A 24,809-nucleotide genomic window follows, 5' to 3' on the forward strand; every position below is an offset into this window, starting at 1 on the left:
GAATTCTCTATTTTCCGCAAGCTTGTCGTCAGACTCATTTCAATATCAAAATTTATTTTCATCAATAGATCTCCATAAGAAAAAAGACAGAAAATACTTTTTTCCCTTGCATCGTACCATAACTGGTTAGAACGTTAAACTGACTGAAGTATCATGAATATTTGTAAACATAATTTATCTCAAATTGTTCTAATCTCGTTGGAGCTGGCAGATGAACAGAAAAGGATCCTGGTCACTGAGATCTGTCCCTTTGAAACATAAAACCCTTCCTCCTTCAGTCACATGCTTCCACCTGCTTCACTTCTGTCATTCAAAACAGCATTAGCATTTTTGCACACACACATATGCTCCTCTAGCAAATAATGCCTGCTGTCTTTTTAAGCGCACTTATTTTTAAGAACAACCCTTTTTTTTTTAAAACAGTCATTAACAAAAGCTCTAACCACGTAGTGACATAATCTGAAATGTTTCAGAAGTGAAAACGGAAAATAAAAGCGCTGTGATCTCCGGGCAGTGATGTCCCAGTGTAGTAACAGTCTAGTAGTAATAGCGCGGACACACACACTCACATTGATGGGAATGTGTGACACCTACAGGCAATTCACCGAGTATTTTTTTTGGCCTCAGTGGCATTAAAGTTCTGCATGACCGACTTCATCTTTGAGCCGTTCGTCTTGACTGGCTTCTGCTTGAGGTTCCTTCATGTTGGCGTAGGCAACTTCCCTCGTCAGCTGCTCGAGCGGAGGCAGACCCACCGCCAGGTTTCTCATTGCAATGGCTGTCATCAAGATTCTGGAAGACAAATGTGCAGAGTTCGCGTGTTTGTTTAACTGGTTTTTCTACACTTTGTCTGCATCTGTGCGTTCTCAGAGAGCTCAGCACTCACCCTCTGCGTATTGTGTAATACTTCTTCACGGCAAAGCGCTGCAGTCGCTCCAGCATGCCGGCCTCCCTGCGTTTCTTAACTTCCTTCATCCGTCGCTGCCTCTTCAGGAACAGCCGCACAATCGGGTCAGTGGCGTTGACCTCCGAACTCTCGTCATCATCTGCAGCCATGAGAGGCTGCAGCTCGGGAGGAAGTGGCTCGGTTTCTGTGGGGTGAGACGGACTCAAGTAAAGCAGGCACACCAGGAGAGAGCTGAATGGGATTTTTAGTGACATGCAGATCAGCCATCGACAGCTGAATGGAAATAGATTGATTGTTTCATTAAAATGTAAAGTCACCTCGACTTTGTTATACACCACCAGGCTAAGCACACACCCCCACCCCACGAGTAGCATCATAAACTTTTATATATCTACTGTATTGTTTACAGTGTTGGCCTTCTTTACTGATTTTTTACTGCATTTTTTTTTTGTTTATGTATTGCTACATCCTTAATGAGCTAGAGAGGCCAGTTTGAGATAGTTTGGACACGAGAAGCTGTCAGGCACAAGGAACAGAGGAATGTGAAGTGAAGGAGGACATGCAGAGGAGGAGGCAGATGATCTGCTATAGCGACCTCTACAGGGAGCAGCTGAAAGAAAAAAAGAAGGCCTGCAGCACGTACAGACATCTGCGGTTGTAACTGGAGTAACAACTTTTGAAAGTATTCCAGCAGGAAGTTGTGCCTCGCCACAATGCAAAAACTACTCTGAAACGGCTCAGGGAGCTAAGGGAACAACTTTAACTTGTGCCTCCAAATTCCAAAGATTCAAACCCAATTGAGCATCCATGGAAAGAAAGGGGAGAACAAAAGCAAGCCACAACCTGAAGAATCCTCTGCCCTGTTTTGTGGGTAACCTGCACAGCACTGAGCACGTAGGTTTTCAGATCTTTTTCAGGAACCTTACCACTATTCTGTAACCCCTTAAAATAATCCACTAAAAGCTATGCAATGTGTTATTTTTGAAAGCATCTTCACCTGTTCCATTGCGAACACGCTCCTGGATTTCATACAGCTTGGTGAAGTTCTTCTGTAGTGCCGCCTCTGTGGTGTTTACATAGACGTACATGTAGCAAGAGGGGCCCTCGGACACTGTGTACACCTTATGATAAGCCCCGGCAGCTACCTACACAAAGCCACAGTAAGTTAAGTACTAAAACAAGATAAAGAGCAAAGCATGAACAGTGACAATGGTGAGCAGCTGTACCTTTATCTGCTCACCGGGCTGCAGAGTGTAGTTCTTCTTCTCCTCCACTATCTCTACATTCACCTGGCCCTGCAACACCTGGATGCTGGTGTTGCCCAAATCTTCACTCACAAAGTTTTCCAAGTGGAGACCTAAAAAGGGAAGATAACAATAAAACAACACACCATGCATGGCTTTTTCATCCAAAAGAAAAATTGTAAAAGTGAGGTTTGTAACCTGGGAAATCCGCAATAAAGACGATTTCAGTCTGATTGTCCAAACTTCCCTCGATCTCCTGGAACTTGGGCCTCCAAGGCGAGAGGTCCACCAGCAGAGGCATGAGCCATTTGTTTGGTTTGAAAGGTGACCATTCAGCACTCACAATGTCCACACGAGGATCAAAGATCCTTAGAAAAGCATCCAGAGCAGATTTAAACCTCACCCTTTTACAATTCTGAGACAAGGCTAAAAACAAAAAGCTCTCGTACCTTTGCTGGAAGCGTTCATTGATGGACACCCAGATGTCAAAGTAGATTTCAGGATCGGAGATGTTATAACGAGGCAGGTACTGATGGAGGCATGTAGCATACTGCTTCAGCATGTCTCCGTGGTCCTTCCAGCGACGGCTCTGTGTGAACACCTACAGCAGGCAGATTGTGAATTGGAAGAGCAAGACTTTAGGAAAGACTACAATCTAAAAAGGTCAAGGAAAAGCAGTTTTGTTTATTAAAGAAACATCCATATACAGATGGAGACACTGTCGGGTGAAATTAAAGGAATTCCAAACATCACAGATTACAGTTATAACTAATGCATATTAATAATAACAATATAGTCAAAGCACTTCTGTAAGCACTAATTTTTGTTTTGTTTTGGGTTTTTTTAGCTCAGATAGCAAACGTTATCGAGTCTGACAGTGTTTCCCCTGTAACTCACCCCTGGGTTCAGATATCCAGTTTCACCCGTTTTCCTGTCTTTGTAGGTGATTTTAACGTGCTGATGGCTGCGAGAGTGAACCATCATGTCCCATGAATATCCGTACAGGCCATTAGTCCAGTTGTTATAACCCTTGACAAAAAAAAGAAGTTTAAGTAAAGTCATAAATCACATCACCATTTTCACACTTTCAATTCACCACTGAGTGTAGTGGGGACTTGTTGATGAGTAAGCTTTCAGCTCTCTGTTGACAACAGACGTCAGAGCTGCTCTTTGCTGTTGACTCTGATTGAGCAACCATTGGTCTCAGCAGATAACTCAACGAGGGCTTCATGGATGAATGTGTTATCTGTACAAGCATTTCAAAACAAAGATCTTAGTACCTGTGTGATGAAGTGAGAGTAGGGCAAGAAGAACTGTTCCATTAAGTAAAGAACAGTAAAAATGGCTCCCAGCTTGTGTTTTAGTCTCAATTTGGATGATTTGGCAGCAGCTGGGGTCTGTCTTTGCTGAGTGCCACTGCCTTGGATTTCTTCGTAAACACAGGAAGGGCTGGGCTGGGACCCCGGTGAAGTGAGGGGCAGGACTGGCCTGAGGAATGATGGGAAATGGGCAAAAAAATTTCTTGGCCAGTCAGGGTAGCAGAAGAGAGGACTGGTGGCCAGCATTGCGTAGGGAAACATCCCTGTGGAGGATTAAGACGAAGGTAAAATGACAGCACAGAATTAAAAGTATTCCTTTAAAAAAAGAATAACTCACCAATGCTGAAGAGCTGCGAGTTCATACAGTGGAAGTAGCTGACAAAGAAAAATGCGTAAGGCCGAGTAACGTCAAAAAACAGCAGATAGCCAGCGGTCAGATCCAAAATGAGACCGCCTCCGTGCACCACCAACAGGCTTACTAACTCCACAGGAAGAATCAGTCTGATAAAGGAGGGGAAGGCATGATCAGAAGCAAATTACTGGGATAATCACAGTTAAAGGCTTCAAAAAATACCTACTTGAAGGGGTCAAACAGCCAATGGTGAGCCAGGTATGACATTGAGTATCCCTCCACCCAATCAGCATCCAACTTCTTCACTCCGGCAATGAAGTATACTATAAATATCTTTGAGGAACAGCAGAGATGTCATTAGGTGACTGATGAATCCATAAGCTGAAAAACGCGTATCATATGAATGGTAAATGGTAAATGGCCTGTATTTATATAGCGCTTTTCTAGTCCCTAAGGACCCCAAAGCGCTTTACACAACCTGTCATCCACCCATTCACACACACATTCACACACTGGTGATGGCAAGCTACAATGTAGCCACAGCCACCCTGGGGCACACTGACAGAGGCGAGGCTGCCGGACACTGGCGCCACCGGGCCCTCTGACCACCACCAGGCGGCAACGGGTGAAGTGTCTTGCCCAAGGACACAACGACCGAGACTGTCCAAGCCGGGGCTCGAACCGGCAACCTTCCGATTACAAGGCGAACTCCCAACTCTTGAGCCACGATCGCCCCATGAATGAGCTAAATAAACAAACCTGAGCTCGCAGCAGTGTGTAATTCCATAGAGGCACATGAGCATTTCTTATAGAGGGTCTCCGCAGTCCATCGATGGACCTACAAAAACACACACACGGACATCAATGAAAGAAACAAACATACACTCAAGTAGATTACTAAACATCACCGTACCAGTATCTGTTGCCATCCATGAGTGTGAGCTGAAATCCAATGAGGCCGTAGAGGTAGGAGTGATTGTTCCAGGCGGTTTTGTCCAGGAAGAAGATGTACCAGTACGTGGAGAGGAACATGAGGCAGGAGAGGCGGTAGAAGCAGCCGAGCATGATGCCCGAAGCACCTTAAGTCAAAAACAACAACCACAAAAATAAACAGATTCTTATCGTTAATGAGTCTGTTTTTACACATGAAGAGTATCTCCTAACTATCCTGACTCTATGGAAGCTTGTTTCCACCACTGAAAACAAAAACACTTTTCATATCAGGTTATTTACTCAAAGTCTGAGTCAGTAAGTCAAGATTTCTGAGATAATAAGCTAAAATGTTGACTCATGGATGGCAAAACACTTTATTTTTCCAGTGGTGGAAACAAACTTTAAAACAACTCAGCTTGTGAAGACTTTTTTTTTAAAAGGGAACTTTTGAATTCACAGTGAAGCCATTGCAATTAACTTTGTTGTAAAGCGACATTTTAAATGGAAATGATTAGTTTAACTAGTCATCAAGGCTATAAAGATGCTAGTGTTGCATTATGGGAAATGTAGGGCCCAGCTTCTTTTTTTTAAACGGTAACTTTTGGCTTTTTACCAGACTGACCCACCGCTCAGTGACATCACAAGCAAACAGTGGATCGGACTGAATAACCGAAGGACACTGCAAGAGGCAACTTGTTGATGTCACAGTGTCGTGACTTTATCAAGACACTAATCATTAATAAAACAGTCGTAAGCACAAAAGTGAATTAATGAAAAGTAATTTTATAAAAGTAAAAAGTTGTCAACACCACATGCATACCCCGCTTTATCTTTCTTTGACTCTAATGGGATCACTCATCACTAAAAGAAAATATTATGTTGTATTTAGTAACTTAGTTACTTAAACTTACTTCTAAGTTATTAAATGGTTAAAAGCAGCAATGGCTGATGTTTTCTGATTTTCAGGATCTCATAACAGCAAAAACCCAAAAAATGCTCAACTCTGAGTGAGTGGTCAGGGTGCATGCTACGTATGTGCAAATCTGGCCTCTAGTTTCATTCCTTTACTGTCTCTCTCTCTCTGCAGCTTGTATCCAAACTCCTGGGTCCAAAAGAAACAGCCAACATTGAGCGACTACTCTGGGGGGGAAAGAGGTCCAATTTTATAGAAATCTATGCAAAATTGCTCTTCCGCTCATTTAATCTAATAACTAGTAAACACTTTTAAACTTGTTGGTTATAGTGAAAACCATGTATAACTTTAATAAGGCTGATGTGTCCCAGCTTTGTATCTGCTGTCTGTTTGCTTTCTTGCTCAATCTTTAGTGAGCTCTACCTTTTCATTGATTTAAAACTTGCAAGAGTCGGCTGGCTTGGGGAGTAAAAATGTAAGTGGAAAAATGCAGGCATGTGTTTCCCACAGAGAGCACTTCCTATTAAAAAAACAGAGAGAGAGAGAGAGACTGCATCCACTCAGACTCAAAAACAGGTGTTCTCTCAAGTCGGGAATAAACCTGGAAACACTGAGCCTGACCCACCGAGGAACATCACCACGTACACCAGGTACATCCAGTCCAGCGGCAAGGGCTGTAAGAAGTTGAAGAGAGGAAAGCGACACACGGGGGCCCCATCCAGGTACTTGTAGTCCAGGTTACTGAGGCCACGTTCCTGTGTGATGTCTATGACCATCAGCAAACCTGCACAAAGTATCAAAAGCATCACAGCAGGTCTGAGACAGTCAGAATACCCAGCAGGCAGACTGTACAGGTGTGATTAGTTTACCAAACAAGCAGCGGAAGATGCCCAGAGATGCAGGATCCGTGGGGCGGTTCAGGAGAGCCACAAAGCTGTGCCAGGAAGTCAGGTCCTCCTTCTTGAAGCCAAATATTTGCTCCATCTTGCTTCTGGTGGGCGTTTGTTCACGTTTGGGAGCTTTGTGCTGGTCCTTTGCAGTTTGATCATCTCCCTCACGGCGCACAAAAGCGCCTGCAGGGCACAAATTGGTTTTTATGTTTTTATGTACTAAACACAAAATGAATTAACTCACTCACGCAGAGTCCCTGTGTGAGTTACAAACCTTCCAGCTCTCATTTAAACACTGAACACGACTCAGGCTTAGACGTTGTTTGCTACATGTTGGTCTAACTGGTTATTACGTTATTACATAAACAACAACCCCGCACGATATGCCACTGCCACAATAACCTCACCTGCCGTAGCGTCTCTCGCCTCCATGTTAGAAAAATGCCGGGTTCTGGTTCGGGACAGGGGGGAGAAGGGTCTCTCTGCTCTCCCTGACCCAGATGCGGGAGTTCTGTGCGGTCACGGACAAAGTTTACGTGTCACAGCTCCACACACAGTAGTGTGTCAGGCGGGCAGGAGGAGAGGAGGAGGGAGGATGGGACAGGAGCGATTGGAATGTTGTGAAAGAGGTGCTTTTCATCTATTGGCTGATTCCCACTCTGGCCCCACCCACCAGAGGGCGTTTCTTAGACGTCACATCCTGGTTGAGACTCAAGAATTTCGTCGCCCTTGAATTAGGTCAAATCTTGCTGTAGTACGTGACCGAGCTGAGCTACCTGAAAATGAGAAAACTCGGCGGTTACGTGTGTTAATGAAGTTACAAATTATAACATTTTCATGTTCTAATCTTGGCAAGGTACTTAATTAGTTACTTAATTTTAAATGTTAATGGAAGAGGGGGACAGTTCAATATGGTCTAATGTTATTTATATAGTATGTTATAATTTTTATAAAGTGTCAAACAAGAGTCTACTCACCGGTTTCTCCATATAATGTAATCATCCAATCACATTGCAGCAACTAAATGTATTTATCCAGGCAGACATGGTCAAGACCTGCTGAAGTTAAAATTGAGCATAAGAATGGGGACGAAAGGTGATTCAAGTTTCAGAGACTGCTAAATTACTGGGCTTTTCCCACACAACTCTACGGTTTACAGAGGATGGTCTGAAAATGAGAAAATATTCCACGAGCTGCAGTTCACTGGGTAAAAATGGGTAAGAATGAGGCTGAAGCTCATTCTTAGCTGAAGCTAAAATTCAAATGGGCTTGTCAAAAATGAACAAGAGTGGATTGGGAAGACATTGCTTGGTCAGATTACTCAAAAATATGTGTGCATGTGGATATTTTCATTTTGGGATGTGGCACCAATCCACATCCCAGAGTCTGGACTTGGGCCACTTCTCCAGCGATGTGGGCATTGTGGTGAAGCGAAAGCTGAACATGAAAGCAAAACCATCTATTTACTCTTCAGCAGAGTAAATAGATGTCTGTCCCCTGTGATGGACAGACAGACAGATGGACTGACTTTGGGTTGTGGTGGAACAAGAAATTCTCATCATGGATGTGCAGTCAACATTTCTGCACCAACTGTTTGATGCTATCATACCGATATAGACTAAATTATCTTGGGAATGTTTCCAGCACCTTATTGAATCTGTGCCGTGAAGCATTAAGACAGTTCTTAAAGCAAAAGGGGGTCCAGCCATTGACTGAAGAGGCCCGTGGCTTTATATTGTAGAGCTAAGTAGAAAGAGGGGCCCACAGGCAAGCAGCTGGTGATGGTGGGGAGAAGGAAGATATCTCTGGCAGACCCAAGCTTGGGGAGGGAGAGGCATCTCATCAAAGTGGAAAGCTAATACAAGGGAAGACACCCCTGTAATTGTGCTTGCATTTTGTGCACTGGATCGCTTTAAATTCAAGTTCATCTATTTAAATTAGGAAGGCCGTTCATCATAATCAATTCCATAAAACCTTAGACAAAGTTTTTATTTAAAAGTACTGTTAAGATATACCTGTGTATGTAAATTTATCTCAGTATATTTAACACGTAATTTAGAACATGTAAATTACACGTAATAACACATTGCACATCTTCCAGGAAACTGTACTCTGCTACACATAATAATAACTGCATTTGAAATTATTAAATCACAACGCGTCACTATTTCATTTACGTGTGTAATTCCGCCGTCTTACAGTAGATGGCGCCGTTGAGCTCAGCTGCTACATCAATGTGCTACATTGAACCGTTACCGTAAAACCGTTAATAGATACCACCGATAGACGAAGAAGAATAACAAAAGGTACCCCTGGAATTTCAGGAGGTTGTCCTGCCAGATAAAGTTAAAATAGGATGCATAAGCTTTCTGGTTAGAGCATATGTATCACCGCCCCTCACGTGCTATAAATGCCAAAGATATGGGCACATCACTGCAGTTTTCAAGGAGAAACAGAGGTGCCCCAAGTGTTGAGGTGAAAACAGATTTGGGGAATGTGGATGATGTACAGGATAAATCCAGTAATTGTGGGTGGCAGCACAGGGTAAGTTATGGGGGCTGTGAAGTCAGAAAGAAGGCCATGGAGGTCGAGCAAGTCAAAGCAGCTCACAACATAAGTTACGCAGAGGCTGTCAAGAGGGTACAGAAGGCAAAGGATGGAACAGGACCGGTTTAACCAATGTCGACAGCAGATTTAGTACAGACACATGGAACTCATACAGGACTGACAGTGGAGAAGATTATTTTGTTTATTGCCTATGTTATAAATTGCACAGATCAAGTGAAACACAAAACAGAGAAAATTAAAATAACTGAAAGGAGCAGAGAGGTTTTTTGGTATTAAAGAATATCTTGGGAACATGTCCAATAAAAGACTTGAAGGGGAGGGGAAAGGAGGAGGACCAGGGGAGGGGACAATATGATTATCTTACAGGGGAACACCAGAAGTTTGATTGCAAATGGACAAGAGTTTAAAGGATTCATCAAAAAATGCAAAAAGAAACCAGAAATAATCTGTATTCAGGTTATGATAGTGTCCGCAGAGATAGAAAGGTGGGTAATGGAAGAGGATGTGCAACATTTGTGAAACAAGAGATCCAATATAGAGTTGTAGCTATAGGAACACAGTTATATTGTACTTGAAATCTGATCAAGAAATGGCAGCATCAGAGTGATCAATTTTTACAATCCGGCTAACAAACTGTTGTCAGTAGAGGAACTTGGCACATATTTAAAGGGAAACGTAATTTGGTGTGGGGACTTTAATGCACACAGATCATTATGGGGTAATTATAATGATCGGAATGGAGCAGTGATTGAGGAATTGATAGAGCTAAAAAAGTATGATGGAAGTGGTACAAGAGTTAATATTAGAACAGGTGCAGAATCAGCAATTATCTCACATAGTGTCAGACTCGTTGGCAGGTATTTGTTCATGGCAGTCTAAAAAAAGAGACAACTGTAGGCAGTGACCATTATTCTATGATGACTGAGATAGAGCTGAGTGTAGAGAACCAGGATATAGGTGTGTAGAAGTGGTGCTTCAGTAATGCTGATTGGGATACATTTAGAATCAGAATCAGAATCAGAAAGGGTTTTATTGCCAAATGTAGAGCAGGTTTACAACATTAGAAAATTGCTACGGTGCTTAGTGCAACACATCCTGTCAGACAACGCTTAAATAAACATAAAAATTAAAATTAAAAGTGCTAAGTAGATAGATATATACATGAATGCAGGTGGTGATCACTGATCAGTGCGAAGATGGAATGATGCAGTGAACACAGTGTAGGGTCACGTGTTAGTGGTGCGAACAGTCATATGATTATTGACTAGTATTAGAATAGTTAGTGATCAGGAAATGCAAAAGATGGATATGAATGCTGGGGTGGATGATTTCAATTATTCTATTTGTAAGGCAGTTTAGACGCAGCAAACTGGGAAATAAATAAGACAGAAGGTGTAAGGAAAAGAACGCCGTGCCGTGGTGGACAAAGGAGTGTGATAAAGTGATTAAGCATCAAAATAAAGCTTTTAAGATATTAAAGAGGAAACACAGTTTTCAGAATTTCATTGAATATAAAAGATTGCAAGCTGAGCTGAGAAGATCCATTCAAAATGCAAAGAGTGACTTCTGGAGGGGTTTTTGTAATTCAGTAGGGAGGGAGACAAAAATACAGAGTGGTTGGTCAATGATTAGAAGGATGAATGGTATAAAAAGGGAGTATGGATATCAAATATTGAGGGATGGAGAAGCAACAGCTGTAAAAGATGAGGAAAAGGCAAATCTGTTCGCAAAACGTTTGTTAAAATCCATCAGGCAATGTTAGTGAAGAAGGGCGAAGAGGAAGAGAAACATAGCGAATAGGGAATTACTGAAACAGGAAGAAGATACAGATGATTTATTAAATATTCCTTTTACAAAGACAGAATTGAATTGAGTGCTTCAGAAATCCAAATTATCAGCACCGTGAAAAAATCAGGTTTGCTATATCTTGATAAACTATCTCAGTGAGTCAGCTAAAGATCTTTTATTAGAATTATATAACAGAGTTTGGGAGGGTGGGAAACTGCTGCAAAGCTGGGAGGAGGCAGTGGATGTGCCCATACGTAAACCAGGAAAGGATGATACAAATCCAGAAAGTTACAGACCTATAGCTTTAACATCTAATATCTGTAAAATAATGGAGTGAATGGTAAATGAAAGACTAATGTACTATATAGAAAGTAAAGGATACATATCTAAACATCAAAGTGGTTTCAGAAGAGGGAGGAATACAGTGGATCGAGTATTGTGTTTGGAACATGAAGTCAGGAAAGCACAAATAAACAGAGTGTAGTGGTGCTGTTTTTGACATAGAAAAAGCCTACAATATGATGTGGAGAGAAGGCCTTCTAGTTAAAGTCAGGAAATTGGGTATCAGTGGGAAGATGTTCAGATGGATAAAGAATTTTTTTTTTAAGGGGAAGACAGATGCAAGTGAGAATTGGAAGGATTTACTCGGAGAGGTATCCTGTAGAAAACGTTACACCTCAAGGGAGCATTGTGAGCCCTTTGTTATTTTCTTTAATGATAAATGTTGTGTTTAATGCCATAGAGGTTGGGATAGGGTTTTCGCTTTTTGCAGATGAAGAGAGGAAATAATGTAGAGTTTATTGTATTATTTATTGTATTGTATTGTAAAAAAAAAAAAATTGCAGGGAGCAACTGGAAAAGTTGAAGAGTGGTCATTTATGTGGGGTTTTAAATTTTCAGTTGATAAGACCAAGACCATGTTTTTTTTACAAGGAAAAGAATTGGTGAGGACGTCAAGCTTAGGTTATATGGTCAAGAAAGAGTGAGTAAATTTAAGTTTCTTGGATTGTAGTTGGATGAAAGGGTAACATAGGCTGTACACATTCAGAAAATGGTGGATGAATGTAAATATAATGAGGTGTGTGTGTGTGTGTGGGGGGGGGGGGGGGATGGATTGGGGAGCGGATAGAAAGTCTTTGAGGGCCATATACACTGGATTGGTCAGATCGGTGTTAGATTATGGATGTGTAGCATATAATTCAGCAGCAGACACAACTCTTTTGAAGTTAGACTTCATTCAGTATCAGGCACTAAGACTCAGCACAGGTGCATTTAAAGCAACCCCAACAGCAACTTTACAGGTAGAGATGGGTGAGATGCCACTAGGAATCAGAAGAGAGCAGCTAACACTTAATTATTGGGCAAATCTGCAGGGCTGTGGACAGGATCACCCAACACAAGAGGTACTGAAACCTTGTTGGGAGAAAGAAAGGCAGGAAACAAAGAGCTTTGGGTGGATTGTGGGTAGAAGAGCAATAGAACTTAAACTGGATCAGTTCAACATCAGTCAAAGAGTGCCGTTACCAGCAACACCGCCATGGATACTTCCTGATTATTGGAAAAGAAGAAGGGGATAGGGCGGTTAATTTAAACTCCCATACAGCACAGTGTCGCCACTCAGAAAATAGAGCAGATATCCTAACAGAGGTTCAGCAAACACTTTACAGAATACACATGATGGGGCTTACAGTTGTGTTTTTATGGATTTCAGCTCATTACAAATTTCCCACGTGTGGGACTAATAAAGGTTACCTTTATCTTAACTTATCTTACTATGGAGTATAAGAAAATGAAATGGCAGATAGAGTTGCGAAGGAAGCCACAAAACATGGGGAATTTGACCTGGCTATTAGCTTCAGTCAGACAGAGATAAAGAGTATTGTAAGGCAAGAAATGAAGAAAAGATGGCAAAAACAGTGGGAGGAGGAAAGGAGGGGATGGTGGTTGTATAAAATTCAAAGGAGAGCAGGAGAAATGAGAACCACAGGAAGGAGTAGGAGAAAAATGAAACTAGATCTTATTGATTTACTGCAAAAGGACTCGAAGTAACAGTTATCGGGCCTTATTCCAGTTTTAAAAGAGAGTAAATTGCTTGGGAGGATTTGAATTTTTTGTTTATTTGTTTTTTGAGCGACGCCCCCGTCACACTCCACACCAGTTGGTGGCGGTAATGCACCATTCAGTTGTTTGCAAACCGCCAATAAAATTTAGAAGAAGAAGACGACGACGACGAAGAAGAAGAACAAAAAAAAAAACAGCCTCAGAAATTTTTAGTTACACATCATCTGCTATCTTTGACTTTACTTTCGCTATAATTTAGAAAAATGTAACTTGAAGCAGAGGCAGATGTGCTGTCTGGAGACCTGTACGGAGCAGCAGCCAGTCAGAATAAGCGCTGTTACTGTTTTTATACACGATTCTGGTTTGTGAATGTGGCAGCTAAGCTAGCTCTGAGGCTGGATCGCCTCTTATCTAGCTCGTCAACGTTTGCGCTGAGATAATCAGCCGGTGTTTACCGTCCACATTAACACGTCACACGTCTCCCTCTCAGCCTTCTCCCTGTCATAATCAGCAGGTGAGTCAGCCGAGTCGTTGTTTGGGTGATAAACTCGCATCAGACTCTGTTGTGGACACTCTTCGCAAACATCATTCAAGGCTTCGTCATGTAAAATATTTTGTGCCTGTATTTTAAAATATAAAACAACAAGGCCACGTTTTGGGCTTATTTGAAATTAAGTCGAGATGTGATAGTGGCTTACTGTTAACCAAGGAGTGTGCCACTTGCTTTTTTCTGGATATCTAACTAGTTACATGAGGGCAATGTTGGTGAAAGCTACAAAGGCACGTGTAGCACAAGGATAAGGAAAAGTGGTGTGGTGTATCAGTCTGTTGCTATCATAATAAATAATGATGTTCAAGCATGTGTATTCATTTCACTTCACAGTCAAAATCAAGTTATACAAGTTATGCAGGAAAGCGTTTCTTCCTTATCTGCCACAAAACCTGTTTTAGTTTCTACTTTTATTTAAAAAGCAAAGCATAAAGAAATGATGGCAGCTCAAGACTTTTGCACAGTACCATATCTGTGGATTTCTTTGACTGTTGAGCAAAACAGGCAGTTTGTCTGGATGCAACCTGTGGTGTCTTGAAATTTAATGTGCTTGCACGACAATTAAACATTTACTTAATGCAGTAGCTAAAGTACCACTCCAAAAGTATTGATTCTGATGAACTGTGAAACTACAGTATACATAACTGACTTGATATTTTTGATTGCTTTATGTCTCTTTGAAAGCACAGAAATGGGAATTCTGGGCAGCAGGTTTCAGCTGTCCTCTCAGGGACCAGAAGAGGCCACAGAGGGTACAAGTACCAACCGCAAACATAACTGCGAGTGTAAGAAGAGGAAACGAAATGCTCAGTGTGACTGTGACAGTGATCAAGAGGAGGATGATGGCATACTCGATACACCTCGCAGGCAAGTCCAGCCAGTTCAGAATCAGATATCTTTAAGTTGTCTGTGTTTTGTCTTACACTCGTTTTTTTCTGTTGTCTGGTTTTGTTTTTATGTTTTCCTCGAGCAGGAAGAAATTAAAAAGCACATCAAAGTACATTTATCAGACCTTGTTTCTGAATGGGGAAAACAGTGACATTCGTATCTGCGCTCTGGGACAGGAGTGGAACCTCCACAAAGTGTACCTCTGCCAGGTAAAACAAACACACACGCCGAGGCATCTTCAAAGCAGCCAGTGTTACATTCTCTTGTATGAGTTATCATATTCCTGCACTTTACAGTCGGGGTATTTCTCCAGCATGTTCAGCGGATCCTGGAAGGAGTCCAGCATGATGGAAATCAACCTGGAGATCCCAGATCAGAACATTGATACTGAAGGTGAGAGTCACAGAAAACGGATGCTAACTGGCCTCCTTTGTACTTGTACTCATTGGCTGATGGCTTTGTACATCCCTGTGTAGCTCTACAAGTTGTGTTTGGGTCCCTGTACCGTGATGATGTTCTGATCAAACCCAGCAGAGTCGTCAGTATTCTTGCCGCTGCTTGTATGCTACAGCTGGTAAGTACGTGTAAAAACAAGTCACTGAAAGGTGAGACAGATATCTGTATTTTGAATGATACCAAATCTTAATAAGTTTTATGGTCTGTGTTCACAGGATGATTTGATCCAGCAGTGTGGCGAAACCATGAAGGAAAACATCAGTGCAAAGACTGTGTGTGGCTACTATGCGTGTGCTAGCATCTATGGCCTGGATTCAGTCATTAAAAAGTGAGAATGTTGACATGATTGGGTTGTTTATGCCACATAAGAAAGTATGTACATGTTTGGAAATGCTTACATATATATCTGTGTATTTGTGTGTCTCTTTCTGCAGATGTCTCGAGTGGCTTCTAAACAACCTGATGACCCACCAAAATATCGACCTGATGAAAGAACTTGGGTGTGTTTGACTGTCAGAGTAGCTTCTCTGTTCATGAAATAACAGAGTTAGATTTTAGAGTTAGATTTGTTTATGGAAACTATATTCAGAGTATTTAATGAATACTTGTAAATTTACCTTCATACTATACAAATTGTCCCCGTTTCAGACTCTTTGATTACTTAAATATAAATTACTTAATCTAAGTACCAGGTTTTACATTCTTTTTTTTCTGGCATTTTTTAGCCCTCATTACCAAGAACAGGTGATATCCACATGAAAAACACATTTAAGCTTTGTTTGAAAACTGGAAACCCATCAATTTCACACCAGCTCTAAGGCCGCTTTTATGGTCACCGTGCACCTCGTCACAGGTGGCGCATGCCTGAAATGATGTTGCATCTGCTGGCGCTTGCCAGCCGGGCATCTCTTGATTTTTGTAATTGGACGTGTTTTTACTGCCATTTTAATTATATTTCGGGACAGAACTTTAAAGTCACAGACAAAAGAGATTATAAAGACGGAGATTTGCAACAATTTGAAAACATGAGACTATATGGGGGGGGGGACCCACTTGACAATGTCTTGGCTTCCGGTTTCGACTTCTTCTCTTCCTACATCAGCGCTGATGTGGCAGTATTGTCTGAGTGACGACACCTATCATTCAGGAGAACTGGCCTGCTCCAATGAATACCTGCACCTTAATGGCGAGCATAAAGAAAAGTGACTTTGATGTTGATGTTGCAGTGGTGTGTTAAGTGACCAGTATAGAGGGTATACTAGCAATTTAAATGTCGCAGTCTAAAGTCAAAAGCTAGTTTTGTCCAAGCTGATCTTAGTCTATTATCAACTTGAAGCGTCAGTATTTGCAATACATAAACTTGTCGCTATCTGTTTACAGGGTGGAGGTCATGGAGCAACTCATCCAGTCCTCTGACTTGTTTGTCATGCAGGTGGAGATGGATGTTTACACTGCTCTGAAAAAGGTAGAAAAAGCACAGTCGTAGACATTTTTCCTGTCACAGTCACTGCACTCTGATGCATATTTTAAGCGTTCCTGCCTCTTTCTGCAGTGGATGTTTCTGCAGCTCAATCCGCTGTGGGACGGCCCCATCAAGCAGCTTCTGGCTGATGCCGACGCCTGGCTTTGCAAGCGCAGGACAGGTACTGTAATGCACATTGGGTGAAATCACCAAGGTTATTATTGCTAAAATTAAATTACAAACCAAAAGAAACATTTTAGTTATTTAAGTATTTGCCCACTTGATGAGGCTTGTTTGTTGAGGCCACTGTCACAAAGTGTTTTCACAGTAATGCTAATTTTTAGCTTTTTATATCTTGCTCCTATAAATAAACCCTATATCATAATAAAAGGCTAAAATGAACAATTAAACGAATGGAAATTAAAGCTAGTTAGATTAGCTGTGTTAATCACAGTCTGTCTTTCTAATTAACCTTTATCAACAGACCTTTGTGAGAAGGAACCCTTCTTGAACACAGATGAGGGCGTTCCTTTTCGGTCAGTGTTCAACTTTGTGCGCCTGCAGTACATCATCAATGACCTCGCGTCTGCACGCATCTTGGAGAGGGACAACATTTTGCCTCTTGGTAATTTATGGCTCCGGCTGATGCCATTTCGTCATAAAAGTGCATCTTTTTTTTCGTGTGTGGTTATTTTAACATCTGTTTCTTGTGTTTATGTACTTTATGTTCCAGACTGGTTGACGTCCGTGTATAAAAACCAGTGGTTCGCCATGCTCCGGACAGAGTTTGAGAATGATAACGGGTAAGAACCTGAAACTTCAAACGAGTTAGTAGATTGAATTTGGACTGATTTAGTGGTGCTTTATGCTGCACATGGATCACATGCATTGCTTTTAATGCTGTTGTGATGACAAACACTTCTGTTTATTAGTCCTCAGGAGCCCAACAAAGACGAGTTTGAGCAGAGCAGCATGAGGTGTGGCAGGAAGCTCATTAAAGATGGAGATGTGAGTTTGTTTCCATACAATTATTGTTTATGGATTCATTTCTCCAAAGGGAAAACACTGTGATTTTCCCCTTTTCTCAGTACTGCTGGAGGTGGACGGGCTTTAACTTTGGTTTCGACCTGCTGGTGACCTACACAAATCGCTTCATCGTCTTCAAGAGGAATACTCTGAGTCAGCCATGTGGGGGCGCTGTCAGTCTACAAGCACGAAGACACTTGGCATACAGGTCAGTGGTGCAGGCAACCAGACTGTATAATCCCGCTTTAATTGTAGGATCTTTACCTTAAAAAATGCCTCAAGGTGACAGTTGTTGTGATTTGGTGCTATATAAATAAAATTTCATTGAATAGAAAAAAATTTAAATAGAGAAACTAAAATCATTATATTGAGATAAATGTGCAAACACATTCTTGAGCTAAGAAATATTTGCTCATGAAGCATTTGCTAAAGTTGATTTATATACAGAGTGAAGTTCAGCATTTAAAATGATTAGTTGCTATACTTCTCAGTTGGCTATAGTTATTTTATTAGGATACAGTGATGAAGTTGTGGGCCAGCACTGACTGTGAACATGTGACTGATCAACACTGATCACTGTAATTGGTAGGTGTTATCATATTTGGCAATAGGCTGGCATTTATCCTTTTGACTGTTTAATTTTATACAGTAATGTAAAAAGGAAAGTAAACCTAAAATCTGTTGAGAGCTGATGTAAAGAGAGACAAGAGATAATTCTTTATTGTCATTGTACAGTCATACCTGGTACAATAGTACAACGAAACTGTCCCACGTCGGCACCAAGCACAACACAATACAAACGAGACAACACAGTAACTTAACGTAATAAATAAAAAGAATGAGTGTATGTGTGTTTTTAAAGGGAGTGTCATGAGTTTGCGTTCTAGAATTTGTTAATAGTCTGGACTTCAGCATTTTTTAAAGTTTATAGACGGACAAAGAGATGATTTGTCCATGCCGGTAAACGGGGCATTGCAGTAATCACAATATGAATAAACACGATGACACAAGTGCATGAATGATCATTTCCAGCTTAGCTGAGGGGACTGTATGTCGCAATTTATCAAATTGTTCCTTAAATTAATGAAACGGGGACAAAGATTTTACTTGCAGGTCGAAGCCCAGAAAATAATCAAATATTACACCAACATTTCAAATGCTGGACTTAAAAGTTGAACAAAAATAAGGAAGAGCCCAGCTGATTTTAGGATATAGTTCAAAAGTAGCTTTAATCATGATCTCAGTCATAGGACGATCCGGAGCACAGCAGCAAATTTACAACGGAGCAGAATCGATGTGTCGCAATAGTCCAGACAAAGTCCAGACCTCAACCTGAAGAAATGAAAGCTGTGTAGAAATAAATGTCTGCACACCTCAATGAACTGAAGCAAAGTTACAACGACGAGTGGGTCAAAATTTCTCCACAACCATGTGAGACACTAATAAAGTCACACAGAAAAGGATTACTTGGTTATTGCTGCTAAAGTTGCTTCTACCAACTACTTTGCTTTTCACGTGACTTTGTCTGCATTTGTTGTGTTGTGTTAACCTACTTTAAACTTGGTAATGACTGGATCATTTTTATTATAGGGTGTATACTCTACTCTTTGACATGAATGTCTCATGTCTACTTCTATGCATGTTTTTGTTATATATAATTTAACATATTATACCTAAATTGTGTATGTATACAAATTTACAATAGAAACTGATGTATAGTTTATAGTGTTCAGCTGATAATGTATTGACCCTGTGACAGCTACAGGTTACCTTTGTTTCCATCAATGTTTAGGCTTAGCTGTGTGCTAGTGGTGCCCTCATGTTTAAATTAGAGGCATGTGAATGCTGTTAAACTTCATGTCACCTCTTTGCAACAAATTGAACTAACCTGGTGACAAGCTGTTGAAATGTTTGAAAGCTTTACCTATCTTCAAACATCTTTGTCTCCAGGTTACGTCTTGCCTCCTTTGACAGTCGTGGAAAGCTGGTCTGCAGTCGCTCAACAGGTTACCAGCTGCTCACTTTAGAGAAAGACCAGGTCAGTGAATACTCACTAGTCACCATTTCTAAAAGGAAATTGTAAACTTGGTAACATGCTTCAATTCCTTCAATCCTACAGGAGTATGTGGTGATGAATCTGGACAGCCGGTTGTTATCATTCCCCCTCTACGTGTGCTGTAACTTCCTGTATACATCACCTCAGTCAGATCACCGTCCAGACTCCTCAGACAAAGACAGGTCTGCTCACAGTGTGTCTTGATACCTGCTCACCAGCCATTAGCTGCTGCCATTCTTCTGTTACCGCAGAGACACTTGACACAAGCTTGTATGTACAATCTATGGCCTCATTTAACACATTTTGACACTGGACATACCGTCTGCATGCTCTCTAAACTCAGCGAGATGTTCTTGGGGAAAAAACGTTTTGTATATATGTCTACATGGGGTTTACAGTATAATGAAGCCCTATGCTAGTGGTCAAGAGGGATCGGACCACCTTTTGCTCTCAGAGAAGCTTCTCTCCACCTTGTACCTCTGCTGTTAACCATCTGCACTGGGATGCTGGACCATTCTTAAAGATGGGAAACCTCCAGGTGTTTGGTCATTAAGCAGACTTTGTAGGGCTTGACTTTACACTTTGTTTTTTCACTGTGTACAGGACATCGTCATCGGGAGCACAAACAAACACAGTGAAACTGAGTAGTTCCATCACATTTCAGAGCTTCTTACAATTTCCTAAGAGGAAACACACATCTGTTCTTAGAAGGAGAAATTGTGCATTAAGTAAGGACAAGAGTAAACTCACCTTTGCGTTGCTGCTGCATAAGAAGCCACACACCTGCTCAGTGCAATGTACGGCTGCTGGTCATAACAGTAGACAAAAAGATGAAGCGACAAATGCAGAGGCACAAAAAGAGCACGATTTTATCAGCCTGTAGCTTCCAAGGGTCACTCCGAGTTGGTCATTTCCACCACCTTGTATAAAATTCATAATCCACGATGTCCACCAGCATCACAAGTTTAAGACTCAGTAATCCTCCCCAGTTAAAGCTGAGGTTGCAGTAAATACTTGTGCTATCTGGTGCTCTCAGCATAATCTTATTTTTTTGGCTCACAAAATAAAAAAAATTCCAGATTTCCTTTCTACAGTATTTATCAGCTACACTCCCCACTGTGTGTTTGCTGGTATTAAGACAGTCACCTGCTCACTCTTCTTTTACAGTGCAGCTGCTTCTTGTTTGGCACTCTACCATCTATACTCTAAGTACCATTTAAGTTCTGTTTTTGAATACTTATCATATTAATTTGGGAAATATTTGTTTGGCGGTTTTCTTAATCTGTTGTTACCTCATGTCGTTTTGATATCTAATGGAGGTGAAAGCTTTTATTTGGCCATTATTTATTATTTTGTACTTCATTTTTATTCGTATCGATGTACTTTTGAAAACAATTTCTCCACTGCCAATAAAATTGCCCTCTGACACGGGCTGTGGTGCTATCACATAATCTCTGCATCTAGTGAAGGTCTTTATTGCAGCTGCAAGGTTATGTTTTAACTACAGATGATAGATAGTTAGGCATGTTATCAGTTTAATATGGCCAATTCATTAACGTAAGAAACTTGAAGCCTGATCAGTTGCTGTTTGTTTCACTCTTTAGTCAAAAGGTTCAAAGGTCAGTGTGCTGTTGGCATATCTTTTGTTTTTGTTGGCTCATCTTCAGAGTCTGTTCTGGTCTCTGCAGTAATAAATGAATTTAAGGCTCAGAAGTTTAATGGCTAATAAGAGCCTGGCTCACCAAAGAGATTTTTATCTAATCTGGCTTCTCTTTTATCTCTCTGTTGTCAGCGTGCCTAATCTAGTGCTGAACACAGTCATTGTAATGGGGGAAAAAATGAAATTCTCAGAGGCAGGCCACATAAGGAGAAATTACCCCCAACTTCTGCTAACTAATGGTCGGTTCTCAGCCCTGTAGAAATATGGGCGGGTTCTCATGAGGTACCGAGGTAGAGCCAGCACCACATCACTGAAAGAAAGAGTTTAGAGAACACTCGTTTCCCAGCTGTACATTTATATGACGTAAGGACCAAAAGTAAGAGTCTTGTAAGTTGTGAGGTCACAAACACACAGTTACTCGTCGTCTCCTACCTGGGCCCTGTTTCAGGAAGCCGGTTTGGAAAACTCAGAGTGAAAAACGACACTCACGGTTGAGTAACCCCGAACTGTCCAACTCGGAATATTCCGTTTCAGAAAGGCTGATAACAATTAGTTCAGTCAACGCGGAGTTGCTTTAACCCCAAGTGAAGCGCGCGGACGAGGATACATAAAGCCCTGATAAGCGGAGCACAGATTAAGCGAGTCACCATGGAGACGGAGGGAAAGAAGGCGCGGTCAATGTATTTCACAGCGCTTGAGGCCGAAATTCTGATGGCAGCATATGCCGATAACATGCAAATTCCGCGGAAAAAAGTAACACAGCCACAGCTGCAAAAGAAAGGGAGCATGCATGGCAAAACATAGCCGACAGAGTCAATGCATGAGTGTTAATATAAACATTGATCTAGGGATTTCCACCCATTTAACACGTTATTTTATCATATGTTATTTCATTTGTTATTTTATACATTTTATTTTGTGACGTGATGTGAGCGCAGGTGCAACCCAACAGGCCCCAAACGTGCCTGGCAGCAAGTAAAAATGAAATATAAAAATATAGTCCAAACAGGTAAGGTGTAATTGTATTATGAGCCATAGTGCTTGGTCTGTTTGTCCCATGTAAATCAATTGCAGTTAGAGGCTACATTAATTTTCTTTCTGTAAGCACTTATTGAAATTATCTGAGCACATTACAAGTACATATTTGCTTACTCTGTATGCTCAAATGTGGCCCGTTATAGCCAACAGAAAAAAAGCGGAGGCCCGAAAAACAGGTGGGGGTCCTCCACCACCACCACCACTCACAGAGGCTGAGCAGTTGGCCCTCAGCCAAAACAGTGGGCGCCCTGTGGCCGAAGGCATCTCTGCGGGGATATCCTCTGAGTCAATAACCCCGCAAGACACAAGTGCCTACATAAGGGGCAAATTCAAAATAATACATGATGTGCATACATCCTTTCTTCACAGTCACCTTTGCAGTGCGACACATTCATTTGATAAACTCTTTACCATAATGGATTATTTTGTAGTGAAGTTATTTTCCGACTGATTTTGCCTTCCCTCAGCCTTGGTTGTCTTTGAGAGCATAATGACAATGAAGTGTAAGGTGCTTGGTATGTTTGTTGCCATTTGGTCCCTTGTAAGTTATAAGTGACCTGTATAAACCTCATATTCTATCAGTTGATGGTGGTGGTGTACTGCATCTGGTGCAGCCTCCTGTTGAGCCAGACCAACATGCAGTTGTGAGTAATACTCCACAGATTATATGAGTTTACAGTAGAACAGCAATGTTGTCTATTTCTTTACTACAGGAAAATAATGAAGAAACATTGACAGCTGTTACAGAGGAGGAAGCAACAGAGACACTTTATGAGGTTTACATCTTTTAATACTTTGTGTACAGGAAATACAGGCGACCAATAAAGCCAGTTGAACAAAAAATCTGTTTATTCTTCTTTCAACATGTTGAGGTGATGGGTCAAAGGAAATGATTGTGACATATGGTGTCTCTGACTGCGCTTCCATCTTGTATGTCCGTGGGAGGGTCAGGATGTTCATGGTTTGGATCACTGCTGATGTTTGGTTCAGAAGGACAGTGTTCTCCTCTAATTGTGGCAATGTTGTGAAGAATCACACATGCCACAATAATGTCACATGCCCTTTCTGGGGTGACCCTGAGTCTTTGCAGGCACTGGAACCGGGCCTTAAGCATTCCGATAGTCATTTCAATTCTGGCTCTTGTCCTGCAATTAGCCAGATTATATCGCTGCTGTGGGCCCGGTTCAGGGTCAGGGTAAGGGGTAAGCAAATAGGGTAAACATGGATACCCCCTATCACCAAGCAAGTAGCCAGTGAACTCTCCTAAGACAGAAGGATACACTTCAGTTCAAATGTCCCTGAAGCAATTGGTCTTTATATATTTTAAAGTATTTTCAACTCACCATGTCCAAATTTTGTGCTCAGTGTACATTCACGGAATATTTGTGAGTCATGGACAGAGCCTGGCCACTTGGCTTCCACATTTGTGATAATGTTGGCAGCATCACATATGATCTTCACAGTGCAGAGAACACAAATTAGCATCCATTACTATAATGAAATAATTTGTTAGTTTGACATGCTACAGGGAACTATGTACCTGTACATTAATGCTGTGGAAAGACTTCCTGTTCACATAGTCTCCTTCATTTACTGAAGGAGCAATGATTGGAATGTGAGTGCCATCTGTACAGCCAATCACGCCTGGGAACCCTGAAAATAAATGTGCAATTTAAGTAGTAGTCCAAGTATCACCACATCATACATTAAGTTTTGGTCATCCTGATACCTGCAATTTTGTGGCATCCCTCTTTGATAAATCTTGTGGGTCTGTGACCGGGGAACACCACAGACGAGTACAGGAGACGTTTCAGTGCAACTGTAACATTCCTGACTGCCCGACAGACGGTAGCCTTGGAAACGTGCTCAGCGTCACCAATATTATACAGAAAGCTCCCGTTTGCAAGAAACCGAAGTGCAATACAAATAATATGCAATGAACTGAGAGCATGTCCGCGATGTGTCACATGCGTAATATATGGCCTGAGGATGTTATCCAAATAACTTATAGATTGTGCTGAGAAACGGTAACGTTCGCACAGAAAATCATCAGGAAATGATAAAATGTCCAAACGCGCTCTGATCACTCTCTCCCGGCGGAGAGCTCTGCGGAGAATTTGGGCTTCACGATCTACTGGCTCTTCAAGGAAGGGGCACGCCATGTCCGACACTTCCTACTGTCAGGTTTCCGACAAAGGGGCGGAGACAGTCAGGGTTAGTTGTAGTAAACCTGCTAGGGGGCAGGTTAGCTTCACGGAGTGTGTCGTCATAGTGACTCACTCAGGCTGCAGCTGAACTCGCTTTGTGAAACCGAAAACCCAGAGTTTTCGTTAACTCAGGGTATACTTACTCAGTTTTTCCACTAAACCGGCTTCCTGAAACAGGGCCCTGCTGACTACTTCTCGGGTTTGACTCGCTGTGCATTTTCCGGTCATTTGTACAAAAATGAGTTCATTTCCATTCTACCAGATAGGCTGCATAATTAGACGTGTGCAATTTAAACATATTAGATTTCAAGTAGTAAAATTATCTGTGTGGTTTACATCAGGTCTGCAGTGTGTTTATTGCTCCTTTTATATCATTTACTCAGGCTGAAAAGCTGACAGTGTTGCCTTTGTTGTACCACCATGTGTGTATATAAGAGTATACTCCACTGTTGTCATTAAAACATATGCAAAAGTGTTATTTGCTATCACTT

The 24,809-nt window shown here is 41.5% G+C and overlaps 3 protein-coding genes across 3 annotated transcripts; 1 reads left to right on the plus strand and 2 right to left on the minus strand.

The window, feature by feature from the left end:
• Nucleotides 1–34: 34 nt before the first annotated feature.
• ggcx (gamma-glutamyl carboxylase) lies at nt 35–7,152 on the minus strand. Its single transcript, XM_080875845.1, has 15 exons — nt 6,966–7,152; nt 6,538–6,741; nt 6,294–6,452; nt 4,736–4,901; nt 4,582–4,660; nt 4,049–4,155; nt 3,808–3,971; nt 3,432–3,733; nt 3,049–3,180; nt 2,601–2,752; nt 2,350–2,519; nt 2,134–2,264; nt 1,905–2,052; nt 887–1,091; nt 35–792 (listed from the first exon to the last, which is right to left on the minus strand). Exons 1-15 carry the CDS (start codon nt 6,988–6,990, stop codon nt 633–635), a joined length of 2,304 nt encoding a protein of 767 aa, XP_080731971.1. The 5' UTR covers nt 6,991–7,152; the 3' UTR covers nt 35–632.
• A 5,977-nt stretch (nt 7,153–13,129) lies between these two features.
• Nucleotides 13,130–21,372, plus strand: gmcl1 (germ cell-less, spermatogenesis associated). The gene is made up of 15 exons (XM_080874757.1): nt 13,130–13,489; nt 14,215–14,396; nt 14,503–14,622; nt 14,710–14,806; nt 14,890–14,987; nt 15,085–15,197; nt 15,304–15,369; nt 16,250–16,334; nt 16,422–16,512; nt 16,816–16,956; nt 17,065–17,134; nt 17,264–17,339; nt 17,420–17,565; nt 19,308–19,395; nt 19,477–21,372. The coding sequence occupies exons 2-15, from the start codon at nt 14,217–14,219 to the stop codon at nt 19,615–19,617; spliced, it is 1,512 nt and encodes a 503-aa protein (XP_080730883.1). The 5' UTR covers nt 13,130–13,489; nt 14,215–14,216; the 3' UTR covers nt 19,618–21,372.
• A 150-nt stretch (nt 21,373–21,522) lies between these two features.
• Nucleotides 21,523–24,697, minus strand: LOC308391944 (putative nuclease HARBI1). Its single transcript, XM_080874762.1, has 4 exons — nt 23,841–24,697; nt 23,652–23,764; nt 23,455–23,566; nt 21,523–23,374 (listed from the first exon to the last, which is right to left on the minus strand). The coding sequence occupies exons 1-4, from the start codon at nt 24,271–24,273 to the stop codon at nt 22,992–22,994; spliced, it is 1,041 nt and encodes a 346-aa protein (XP_080730888.1). The 5' UTR covers nt 24,274–24,697; the 3' UTR covers nt 21,523–22,991.
• Nucleotides 24,698–24,809: the final 112 nt, after the last annotated feature.

This window comes from Rhamphochromis sp. 'chilingali', assembly GCF_963969265.1.
Source record: "Rhamphochromis sp. 'chilingali' genome assembly, chromosome: 2".
Lineage (NCBI taxonomy): Eukaryota > Metazoa > Chordata > Actinopteri > Cichliformes > Cichlidae > Rhamphochromis > Rhamphochromis sp. 'chilingali'.